This window comes from Epinephelus lanceolatus, chromosome 5 (assembly GCF_041903045.1).
Source record: "Epinephelus lanceolatus isolate andai-2023 chromosome 5, ASM4190304v1, whole genome shotgun sequence".
Taxonomy (NCBI): Eukaryota; Metazoa; Chordata; class Actinopteri; order Perciformes; family Serranidae; genus Epinephelus; species Epinephelus lanceolatus.
In genome coordinates this window covers 31,466,508-31,479,807 of record NC_135738.1, presented here as the reverse complement: position 1 = coordinate 31,479,807, position 13,300 = coordinate 31,466,508, and the positions used below count along the sequence as shown (strand labels likewise).

The window sequence follows — 13,300 nt, the reverse complement described above, 5'->3', positions numbered from 1 at the left end:
CTATCTGTGATAACGTACATAATTAGATCTGGCTGTGAAGTATGCTCTCTCTTCTCAAATTTGTGATGGAACAATGTCGCTGCTATCCAAACAGACACTTAGTGTAGAAATAATATGCACTCGAGCGTACGTACAGTACAGTGCACTCACCCACCCACCCTTCCACCCACGACCCACTACGCCACAAATGACACGGATGTGCGACGGCACATGTGCACGCCCTGTTGCACAGTTCACAGCAAAGACCAGTCATTTGGAAAGGTAGCAAGGAGTGTTAATCTGAATGACGCTGCAATATGGAATATTTTAGTGCAATCTCTCGGAAAGAGGTAGGTGAGGTATACAGATTTAAAATGTTGTTTGCCCTCTCCCTGCTATGCTCTGCACCTCCTTCTGGGCTTTCATTCTCATGCCTGGAGCAAGGAACATGTGGAGTGTATGTTTTTCCAACTTATATATACCGTGTGTGCATTTGTGTGATGGCACGTCTGCACAAGTGTTTGTTTGGCGATGTCAGAGTATTGAAGTTTTGTCATACTGCATCTTGTTTGTGCATTCGTGTGTGCTTCTGGGCTTGGGTGAAATTATGTGTGCATGTATGGATGTGATGTCAGTGTGGTGTAGTGTTGTGTGCATGTTGTTGTTTGTTCACTGGCGTGTAACAGTGACTGTGTACAAGTGTGTTTTTGTGTGTTTCCAGTAGAAAGAAGATGAGTGAGATGCTTCTATGCACCCCTCAGCTCACACTTGCCTGAGGTTAACTGGAAAGTGTAAGGAGTTCCAAGAAGCCCAACGCAGCTCCAGGAAAAGAAAATAAAAAATCTTCAAGGAATTGTGAGCAGGGCTGGGTTTGACGTTTGTGAAGGTTGAGAAGAGAGGAGAATAGAGGAGAGGCGGAAATAGCGATTGATACCGTGGTGCTCTCCTCCATTTCAGCCAGAAAAGTGCACTGTTCATACCAGAGGCTTTCATTTTGTCATTAGTCTCTATCAGCACCCGTCTGTTAGTGTTAGTGTGTGTCAGAGAGCTATCTTTCTCCCTCTCCCTGGTTTGATGATGGAGAGGTAATTTCAGCTTTATGATGGTACGACTCTAATGATGAGGATGGGAGAGCTGAGAGCATGTGAGGGAGGGAAACAGTGAAAAATACTTTGTGTGCTCCTGTGCGTGTACATACGAAAGCACACATCTGTGCCTCTTCTCTGTGTGTATATATACGCGTGCGTCTGAGCGTGTCTGCGTGTGGACACAAGCGGGATAGGGTCCAACTCCTACCGCTGTCCCCATCACTGAATGGGCTGTTAATGGAGAGTAATGAGGGAGCACTTTCATGGCAGATGTGCCCTCACTGCAACTCTGTTTTACCCCGAGACTGTAAAGCTGACCCAAGCGAGACATCAGCAGGCAAGCAGCCGCTCCCTCGCCCTGATTAAGCGCTGCGTGTGTTGCGGGAATTTGAATGGTATGTTCGCTAAGTTTGCCTCATGCTCCTGTACCCCAGGAAGTAAGAGTAAGTATCATTTCAACATAGCACCTAGAGTCACATTAAATGACAAAAGCCCTGGCAGTGTCAGCCAGGCCCAAAATCTGTTAGAGGGCCATCTTCTTCACTGGAGTGTGAAATTATTTTAGCTCTCTGCTCATTATAGGATTTTAAAATGCATTATGGTTAGGGCTTTTATGGTGTGCCGCGGCATTAATTCAATTTGCCCCATTCACGCTTTCTTATTATCACGCTCAGTTCAAGCTACAGGGGGAGGAAGCTGCTGAGCAGTGCTCCCCGGCCTTATCTCTAAAGGATATAAACTACACTACCCAGCTCAATCAGAGCCAGCCCGGACTGCTCCATCCGTTCATCCCACTTTTCCTCTGTCTCCCCCTCTCCTTTTCTCCAAATGCTGCTTTCTGTGGCGACCTCCATCTCTCTTTCCATTCTACATCCCTCTCTCCATTTCCTTCTGGGCTGGTGATTGATGGGGGTTGTCCTCGGAGCCTTTTCGATATCTTTCCATAGAAGCACATATATAGGCAAAGCAACACAAACACACACTGCCGTGCACGGCCAGGGATGCCAACGCATACAAACACACACACAAGCTAGACCAGGGCCAGGCAGAAGCAACAGAGGGAGCCGCACAGGTTTAATGGGAAAACAAGCCACAGTGTATGGGTGAGACAGCATTAATCTATCACTGAAACCAGAACCTGGGTCTGTGTTTGTTTTGCACACCAGAGAGGGATTCTGGGAACACCCTATCACTGTCTGTTATTGTGCAAAGGTACAATAATGTGTTGAACATTGCAAATGCATTTCTGCAGAAGTTCAGCAGATTAGTATGGAGCGGCAGTGTGAGCGTGGCTCTGACAGTGCTCCTCTAATGCAAACGCTGCAGGCTTGCACAAATGCACAGAATAAAAAAAAAATGGGTTGCCCATTGTCTGCATTGGTCATTACACACATATGTGCACAAACATGCAACACACTGCACTAGTCACATGCATTAAACTGTAACTCAGCATGTGACTGCGGCCTGGCTTATTGGTAATGGGGGAAGAGGAAGAGAGGATGAGGATAAAGTCCTCATTTAGATATCTAATCCAGTGAGCAGTCTGTCCTGTGTGGACCATCATCTCCCGTCATTAGCAGCAGGCCAGCAAGATTAAACAAGATCAATGTTTATCACCCACTGTGTGCGAGAGAAATCAAGTGTTAAACTCCCCCACCTCATCACAATTCATCAAAATATGTGCTATCAGAGCTATGAACAACGGAAATCTACGATTATGTCTAACATATGTCGCAAAGACTAATATTAATCAACTTTAATGCCCCAAATCTGTGATAATGTTCACACATTTGCACTGCATGAACATGATCTCATATCATTATAGTTTTTAAAAGTAATGCTCCATCAGTAGGATTTACTGTAAATATATGGTGATTTCGCAATTAATCCAAATGTTAAGACAGGCTGAGTGACTCATTTGTAACTTTGAGCGCATGATTATTCATGGGGGCTAACCGAAGATTTAGGGACAGATCCTCAATTTAGTGTTTGACAGACGCACCCATTTCTCAGTCAGAGATATCCATCAAAACCAAGTTAACGCACATTCAAACAATTCATTATTGGAATGACTTGATTAAGTACCAGCTGTGGTGTCAGGGCAGAAAGGGCAGCGTAATTATGAGTCGATAACTTGTGAGAAATGGCACGCGCCGTCTGAAGTCTAAACATGCTCGTTTTTAAAATCTTTTTCTAGTTTCTTTTTGAGTAAAAGGGGTTATGAGGGCTGCTGCAACTCAAGATCCTGATCCTTAATGTGTGGCAGTGGCGCGTGTCTATGTGTTTCCACGGCAGGGCTGGCACCACTAACGACGCAGCAGCATCCCTATCCCATCCTTCTCAGCACATCATAAGACTGTAGAGACCATATGGTCTGATTAGTCCACAGAATTAAGCCCTACACTGTCGAGGCAGAGAGAATGATAGAAAGAAAGCCATGCACGTTCACTGGCTCCGCTGAGAACAGACACAAATTGGTAGCTGGAACGAAAAAGAAAGAAACCCCTCACACACATGCTCCACGTGCACACGCACAGTTTGGAACAGATATAACAGAAATGTCCAAATGCGGATGGGAAGAGCAGAACAAAAGCATACAATAAACAGTCCGAGCCAGATAACACAAAACAAGCAGGAACAAAAATGGTCTTTTGTATGTCCTCCTTTGTGGCGTTCAGATCCTCTGCTTGCATATCTCTCCATATATCTGCAACTCTCTCGCACACAAACACACCCAGAGTCACATTTGAAAATATCCATATAACAGCCCATGTAGCCAATACTCTCTCCTGGATGCTCATCAGCCCTGAGAGGTACTAAATCTTCTCTGCATCAAAAACACCTGCTACTGCAATCAGCCCTCCTCTGGCTGTGATGGAGTTGTAGACTGTCTCCCTGTTTCCTGAAATTGATTAAATAACTGAACCATGAGATGGACGTCATCATCAAACACACTCTCTAATCTGAGCGGCAGCTCCCGTGCCTTCGACATAGTCTTTCTGATCGCCACTCAGTCTTATTCTTCACTCTAACATTTCTTTGTGCATGGCAGTCATTTTCATCTTTTCAACAAAAGCCGCACTCACACTGTGCAAATTGGTGTCACGCAATTACGGCAATTTCTGCAATTTGCACGCTTCCCTCCAAACCAAAGTTCATGGCATGTCAAAACATCTCACTAGGCAACTTGGCCAGCCATGTGATCTTTTTTTTTTTCCCTGCATTAAAAATCTCCTTGTTCAGAGTTCACCCAGCACAAGCTTTCAAAGTTGTCTGTGTCCTGTGTGTTTATCAGTGCCTCTTTGGGCCACCGAGAGCGCAGCTGCAACCATTGTTATGCTCAGTTAATTGGACCTTTGGGTACAAAAGGTTGAGAAATTCAAGACCAAATAGATAAATAAGCACAAGCATTGAATTCCCATGACATATCCAAGCGCTCGCTCCAATTTTCCCTTGCTCATTCTGGCGGTCTTGTCTGAGAGGCTGATTCATTAGAGTGCTTCAGGATAGTTCTATCAGCCCTTTCGACTCAATCACACACCTACCTCTCTGCGAGTTTGTAAACTATCAGCAACAGTCTGTCACAGCCTATTCTGCGACATATAAATTGTTGTTTAAAGTGATGTTTTGTGACTGGGAGCAAAACAGCTCCTGGTTAATCAATAGCACAAAATCAATTCAGCTCTGTGGGGGAAAGCCACAGAGAGGCCATCCAGCATGCAAAGGTGGAGCCAACACAAAAGTTTTAAATAGACGGGGGAAAATGGCAGGTGTGGAGGGGACAGGCGGCGAAATTAAGTGTTACTGTGTTCATTATAAATGATCCCAAACACAATAGCAGAAAATTAAATTACGTCAACAAAACCCCGAAAGCTTTTGTCTCCCACTAAGCTGGTGTCAGCGCGTCATGAATTAGATTTAATACAACGAAACCTTCTCAGTTGGTGATAAGCTTCTTGTACAATGTGCAAGTCGTCCTCATTTATCACACAGGTAGACACCGGGTTGCACGGAGGCATTCTGGGAATCTGTGCAGTTGGAGGTCAGCAAGACATTTACCTGACAGCGCCTGCCTCCGTGCAATGTCTGGAGTTGACAATGCCTGTGGTAATGGGCATCAATAATGCAGACCCTTGGCCAGATAAAAACTCCCTGTCGCCATGACTGTCCTCACAGCGCTGTGCTTTATGCAGCACTCACACCTCCTGCCACACCTTGCAACAACAACCTGCGTAATTTATGTGGGTCGACTGTTGAGGTTGCTGCTGTAATGAGATATACATTGCTCCTGTAAACAGAATGACAGACACGTACACGCTCACTCACTTCACATCTGCGACTCTATAATTATGCTTTTGACAACTTAAGTCAACTCATCCTGCTCTGATATCAGTGTACACACACAAATATCTTCCTCCCTCCTCTAGTTGCTCGGGTATAATTCCGCCGTTTTGATCTGGTATGAAGGTCGATACTGACCTTATCAAGCAGATCGGATGTGAGTGATTCACATCAAATGCAGTTTCCGTCATTGTCATTATAATGCCATGATAAACTTTGGTGTTTCTGCTGTTAGTTATATTAATTTACTCATTGCGGGCCGCTGACTCATTTTTTAGTGCCACAGGAATCCCTGGAAAGTCTCCAGAGAGAAAAAGAACAGCATCAAGTCGTTTCAAATGCACAATAACGACCCATGTTTATGTTCAACTGATAGAGATCTCTAGCTGCTGTAGGAATTATGATTCTCGGCAGTCAAAAAGCATGATGTTGTTCTGGAGCCACAAAATCTACAAAGGGAGGAGGTCGTAACCCAAAGCACAATCTCTCCCTAAATCTCACCAAGTCTTAAAGATGCAGGAGGACGGAGGAGTTTCATAAAAAAGATTTACAGTATCATACAGAAGTAATCCCTCTCAATCATCACTATATGTGGCGGTGTATTTTTCTGCAGAGTTTCTTACTGTCGCCTTATTTTCTGTGGTCGGAACATTTATGGCGAGTACCCCCACAGCACTCAGGTGAGGTCGGGCTTCATAAAAAGCTAGGTGCCAGATCATAAGCAGCATCTAAGTGACACAGCATTGACAAAACCGCAAATATAGCAAGGAGAACACCAAATGAGAGTGAGTCGAGGGTTGGATTTTACTTTAACTTTCATTGGCGAGGGTGTTCACAAACAGAAACTGACAATCCTGCATAGTATACCTTTAAACGTACATTTTTCAACAGTGATCTGTAACAGTTTTGGAAGCAGTAGACAGAAGATGTCATCCTCCCGACAGGTGCGTCAGATCAGACAACACTATGAAGGGCAATGTCAGACAACTTATTTTGTTGTTTTGTCTGGAGGACTTGTTGAGGAAACCCTGGCCTCATGTTACCTTACACAAAAATGATCCCGGTGAGCTAAAGGTTTAAATATGGGTCAATACTCTGTATTGGCAGCTTTGCAACCCTAAATTAAAGCATTGTTTCGGGTGAGAACACACCATATTCTGTTTTTCTATGTCTCTATCTATTGCTGTCTCTCCTCACGCCATTCCAAAGGGCAGGTCGTACTTTTCTCCTCATCTGCCCCCCAACAATCTTCAGACAAATACTAGCACACAGCATTGCCCTTTTCACAGCTGTACAGTACACTCCTGAGCCCTGTAGCCATCCACTCTACTACAGGCACACCTCATTCCCCTCCTGCAGCCCCAACAGTTTCTCACTCCTGCACTCTAACCATCTGACAATTATGTTTCACCAAGCTGACCTCTCATCAGCCGTATACAACTCCCTGCCTCTGATCTGGCTGACCTTTACTTATCTTCGGCAAAGCTTATAGGCACACAGGGAAAAACAATCTCACAAAGACATGCATTTACACACCCTGTCTTTTAATCTTTTTTTCTGCCTCCATCCTTCCCTGTCTTTCTCATTCCTCCACAGGTTTTTCACCTTTGCCTCAGTTAACCTTCTTGATCTTAAAGCCACGCTCTGTGACCATGCCCCCAGCACTACAGCTTGCCCTGACCTTTCTGTGCCCCTGATGGTGGTGCCATGTGCCCACTTTAAATATCTCCACTGCATGTGCATGGGAGCTACTTTTGCTTCCTCTCCTCTGCTCTTGTTCTCTGTGCTTAATCCCATCTTGAAAAAAAAAAACTGTGGCGCACACAGTTCCCTTCCCTCCTACATGGCATCAGATACATGCTAGGACTATAGAGAAGAGAGGACTGCAGGGATGTTGCTCAGACACATCCATTTGATATCTGAGAGACCACAGAGCAGAAATCAAATGCTGCAGGCATGTTACAGCTTCACAGCATGTTGTCAGGCAACAAATCTGAGAACCTCTGCTGCGGGGAATCTGAGATACTGAAAGGACAAACATAACATTTAACAAAAGCACAGGATGATACACAAACACATTTACACCATTAGATATGTACATGGGGAAGAAAAAAAACCCTCATGTATATGCACATGCAACCACACACACCCTCACAATCACACACACATAATAATGCATAATCACCACAGGCATTTTTTACTAAATTGAATAAATGCAGACAGCTTTTTGTGAAATTGTTTCCTACTTAAAACAAACAGCCCCACAGTCACAAATTACAAACAAAAATGAGATCGGGTCTCTTCTCAATTCATTTCACATCACAAGGGGAATATGCAAATATAGTAGGGGGGAAAAAATGAGTATGAAAGGGGAAATTGGATTAAAGAAAGCATGAGGCGAGATGCTGACTATGAGACAGAGACAAGAAGGGAGAGGAGGACAGAGAGAGAGAGCAGAATAAGGTTCCCTGACAAAACAGGCTGAGAAGAGGTGATTACCACAAGCTGAATGCCACCCTGCCCACAGATACCTAAAGGAGAGGGAGAAACCACTCCAATATCCCCCACTCCAACTCACAAAGGACTGCACCACTTGTTCAATACTCCTCCCGACACGTCAAATACCATTAACAGATTCCTACTCAGGTGCGAAGAAAAGGATTCTTCGGGTTTGGACAACCAAAAGTGGAGGAGAAAAAAATCCCCACAAATACAAATCTAAACTGACGTCCTCTGTGGGCCAGCAGAAATCCTTTACAGGAAGAGCTGTAGAGGTCCCTCACTCCCTCTCCTCAAAAACAACACCACATAACCAGTTTCTGTGAGTCATGAGTCATGGCCTACTTCCATTACTTTTACCTTTTTTTTCTTCTTCTCATGCTGCTGGTTTGATACACAGAGGCTATGTCAGAAAAATATCACTTCATTGTTTTCTCTGGGGATTTCTGGTGTACTGAATATAGTTTAGAAGGTAAATATTTCTCCAACATTAGCAGGGGATCTAGTCAAGGAGAAAAGGAGGAACACCTTCATGGGGCCCTGAGTGAGAACAGACTCCAAACAAGGTGGTAGTACTGTATACTGAATCTGATGCATCAGAATGAGAGGAACAGTGTCAAAACTTGTCAGGGGGTCCTGAAATCCTATCTGTGTGCATGCAAAAAATGTCTTCTCATGGACTCTGAAAAAGTAACTGAAAACAACGCTCCATACATTTCCTCAGATGATGAGTCACACAACCTAATTTTCCTTTTATTTCATTTAGAGAAAGTTCTGAGCACAGTAATAATTAAAAGAAAGGAAATTAAGTGAAAATGTTTGTTTTGTTTGGGTAAAAAGAGAAAGTAATTCCTAACTTTGGGGGTGTAATTAAAAATTAAAATGCTGTAATGAATCACAACGCTGTGATGGTAATATGTAATATAAGAATATTACTTTAGAAATTGAGCGAGAGTAAAGAATTATCTTAAACTGGTTAAGCGATGTAATTGTTCACACCGAGCGGTCATATGTGACAATGTGTTGCATGATCACATTAAGCAGTCGATTTCTGCAGAGAATGGCAATCACAGCGATGGCTAATTATATCAGATATGAGCAGATATGAGAGATATGGTAAATTATCTTAATTATATTCATGACTATGAGAAGCACCCACATTTTGGTGCGTGTAAGCCTTCGTATCTTTTTACAAATGGACAACAAACTGAGCAAACCTGGGTGAAATGTGTGCAAACTACTGTGGCACTACACTCTCTGTCCCCCTGATGGTGAAACATTTTTGCATACTTAGCTCGTTATGACCTTATTATTCAACATTTATTCAAATAAAACCTTTTAACATTGTCTTTAATGAATAAAACAGGCTTCAAAGATGGCCCACTGTTCAAACAAGTCACGCCATACTTTCAGGTAAGTACGTCAATGAGGATGGACTGGGAGTAATCCGGTGCTGCTGTTCCATCTCCCCCCTCATCTGTAGTGTGCCAGAATAATTTATCGCAGATATCTAAGTGTCAAACTTGCCTTTTTTAATCTCCATTTGAACAGCTCTAAACATAGCGCTGTACCCGCTGCAAACTTATTAACATAAGAAAGCCTCGCACCAGTGTGATTAGCATTTCATGCCCACATTAACCAGCTAATGAACACATTCACCACACATTTAGTGCATCTGCATTTACCAGTTAATAACCACATGCACTCTTTGTCCCACACAGACTGTAACAAACATGTGTGCATTCTTGGAATTATCCAGGAGGGTAAACACTGATGAGAAAAGATGTCTTTAACCAGACAATCAGTAAGGTAGACATTTACATATAGGCTAGAAGATATGGCTTTATGATAATATTGGTAATAGTGGTGGCAGCTGTAATAAAAGTATGGGTAGTGTTGCAGAGGAGGAGGACCAGAAGCACGATTTTTCAAGTATTGGTACATCTGTGATAGAATGAAAATGACAGTATGCACAAGGTGTGGACAAAATGAAAGGGAGACTCAGATATTGAATATGACGTTGCAATAAAAACTACCTGTACTATTACAAGGGCACATGTACTATCTGTTTCTATAAAGCTTTTTTTCAGCCCTGGCACTGTTTTTCTGAGGCTGCAGTTTATCATGTGGTGGCACTAAATTGTGATAGAGTGAGAGAGTACCTGTTATTTTGTCTACCCCTTGTATGTGAATAATGTAGTAAATATTATGATGGTTAGCACTGAATGCTGCTGACTTGAATATCCTTTGAACTGCTGGCAGACTGCTGCCTGACAGTGCTTTCTGTTTGACATTCAGCAGGTGACTGTCAGCACCACGGACAGCTCTGTGCTATGGAGAGTTCATGGTGGGAAAATAAGTTGAGGCAATGCAACACACAGGGCCTTATTAAGACTGTTGTTATCGTACCTGGGGTCAATTTTAGTATGACCGTGCAGTTGCACTCTCGCATACAAACAAACACCTACAAAGAGACAGACATACAAAGCATCTTGCTCATGCTTTTCATTTTATGCAATGTGTCTCGGAGCTCTTTCATCTGGGAGACAGACCACGACAGACTTAAGCAAACCCACATGCAACGGTAAGAAGCACATTCACGTGGGAGATTAGGTTAAATCTCCAAAAAAAGGAAGAAAAAAAAACAGCTAAAATGGACTCCTTCACTCAGAAGGATGTGTATGCATGGATTGGGAATGAGACAAGCAGAAGAAAGGCCTGTCCTCCCAGACTCCCGTCAGGATTCTGTCTGGAAAGCTGTAGTCACAGAATAAAGGACATGCCATGCCTTTGATCAGGAGAGGAGAGTTTCGCAGGTGAGAGAGGTAAAATGGAGGAAGGTATCTGAATATCTGTCAGGCTAGAGCGGCTTATTGCTGTTACGCATCTGTGCAAGAAAAAAAAAGTCAGAATTCTGACTATTTTTGCTCCCTCTTAAAAAAAACCCTCCAGACGCCCCATTGCAGGAATGTGTCCCAATCAGGCATGCAATTACAATCTAGAACATGCTGTGCAATGTAACAGCAGCAGGCAATTCGAATAAAAAACAGCGCATACTGCTTCCTGCACACTGTGTAGCTCAATTACAAAGCAAATCATTTTTGATTCCTTTGTTTTTGTTTTCTTGTCCTTAAGAAGTCGAACTTTTAGAGGAGGAAAAAGCAAAAAACTTAAACAACTGACACACACAAGTTTCACCTTTCCTCCAAGAATTTGAGAGGTTGACTGACTGTGGCGGTGCTACTTCAAATCCCTGGGACTAGAGAGTGAATGAGAGGAGGATTAGAGGGGTAATGCCAGTAGATGAGAGGGAGCGAGGGTCGCAGTGGTTTGCCACTCTGCAAGGATTAGCTCTGAAAACAACTTCACAGTTGCAAACTCTGTCAATCAAGGACATACTTCAGCCGGTTCACAAAGACCCTTACACATCAACTGAAAAATAACCTCCCTGCTACAAATGAGCTTGTAATTGACCTTCATAATTAATTTATCTCATGCATACCATCATAAATTGAACAAATACTGACACACATAAATCATATCTTGCACTGAATGCTGCATCAGATGATAATGAGGCACACCTGTGGAATGAGCCTGTGCTGCAGCTACACACTGACAGCCCTGTATGGATATGATGAATATGTCAGGCCTGTTGAGGGGCTCCACTGATTAAGGGCGATGTGTCCAGATGGCAGCACAGTTTTACGTGTGCATGTAATGTGCAGCATACCATTAAAATAGGGCATCATCCCCACAATGCAAATAATTCCTGGGGGAAAGGAGGGGGGGGGGGGGGGGGGGGGAGCAGTGCATGACCTAACTTAAGTGCGGATTAATGGAGGAATATTCTACACACCTCGTTTATCCTGAATCTTAACAGTGAGCTCCAGGAAAGGCTCTGTCTCCCTATCCAGCCTCCTGCTTATGGTGATATCTCCACTGTCGCGCCCCACGGTGACCGGAGAGCTCTCTGACTCCGGGTAAACCAACTCGTAGGCGGCTGACTGAAACCTGGCGGGACTGAAGCTCGTTATGACCGAGCCTATGCTGGCATCTTCAGACACGTTGAGGGAAACCACCGTGCCAGGGTCAAGCAAAGCCCTCGGCGACCGTCCCCCCCTTCCTGACCCCGCTATATCAGCAGGACGCGTCGCCCACCGCTGTGGAGCAATAATAACCACTACACCTTTACTGGTCAGAGGGGGCCATCCGTGGTCCCTGGCAAAAACATAGAATCTGACTTCAGATGGGAGCCCTAGGATAGAGTCAACCAGCAAAACTTCCCCTGTTTTCGGGACAACATAGAAACTGCCATTTTTGGGGATTGAAATGTATGTCAACTCTGCGTTGTTGCCGCTGTCTGCGTCGACAGCCTCCAGCCTGTAAACCACACTACGGAGCGCGGTGGTGTCATCTAAAGTTATGTGTACGGTGTCTGCACTGCGAAAAGTCGGCTCGTGATCGTTGGTGTCCAAAACGTCCACTTTTACCGACGCAACCTCGAAGACGACAGACTCCGACACGCAGGTCTGGCAACACAGACCCACGCTCAGCAGGTAATCTGCGCGAGCCTCTCGGTCTAAAACCCTGGAAGTTTTCAGCAATATATTCCCCCGCTTGTGGTGAGCGAAGGCGCGGAAATCTTCGCTGCCGTTCCCGAACAGTTTGAAGTGCATCCCGGAGACTGGGCACCATTTTTGCGCGTTGATGCGCCTCACCGGAATGCTCAGTCCGTTGACTTTAGAAGCCGCCGGGGAGTTCTCAAAAACATGCCCGTGAAAGAAAGGCAGTCGCTCCTGTGTTTGATATCCAGCAGCCGGTGTCAGAAGGCAGCATAACAAAACACCCCAAATCATGTTGGTGGCAAGTTATGTCCCTCCGAGCGACTCAGGGGGGCTGGTAGAAAATCATTGAAAAAGACAAAAGAAAGACTTTTTCTTCATAGTTATCCACGATGCGATCCTTCCAGGAGACCCCTTTCAACTTAGAGCGTTTTCATCCTGAGAGATCCGTCTCTTGGCTCCATGCAGCACGGCTGCGTGCGGCCAGTCCACAGCGCTGCAGGCAGTTTGGCTGTATTCGTACCCAGCGTTCAGCACCAGAGCACCGGACAGCGCCAAGCGCGGGGGCGTGGCGGCGCACGGGGACGGAGCTCCTCAGTGAACCCCACCCTGTGTGCTGGTCAAGAGGGTCCCCGCCTCAAACCTCTACGCGCCGGCTGAGCCTTTGCACAAGCAATGAGAGCCTTCCCAGTGGTGTGTCACCGCCTGCCACAAAATCCGCTCTCAGTGTGGAGAATGTTGAGAGAGAGGAGAAAAAAAAATCACTCATCCCTCCTGTCCAGAAAAAGTCAAGTAAACACACTCCTTTTTACGCTCTGACTGGAAACCTTC

General features: G+C 44.7%; 1 protein-coding gene across 1 annotated transcript in view; it reads right to left on the bottom strand.

Annotated features, from left to right (window-relative positions):
• Positions 1-13,300, bottom strand: part of LOC117253938 (neural-cadherin-like) — a 100,597-nt gene extending 87,297 nt beyond the window's left edge. The window contains exon 1 of the mRNA XM_033621833.2: positions 11,764-13,300. Coding sequence (XP_033477724.1) covers positions 11,764-12,763 — 1,000 coding nt within the window. The 5' untranslated portion in view covers positions 12,764-13,300. The remainder of the gene's footprint in view (positions 1-11,763) is intronic.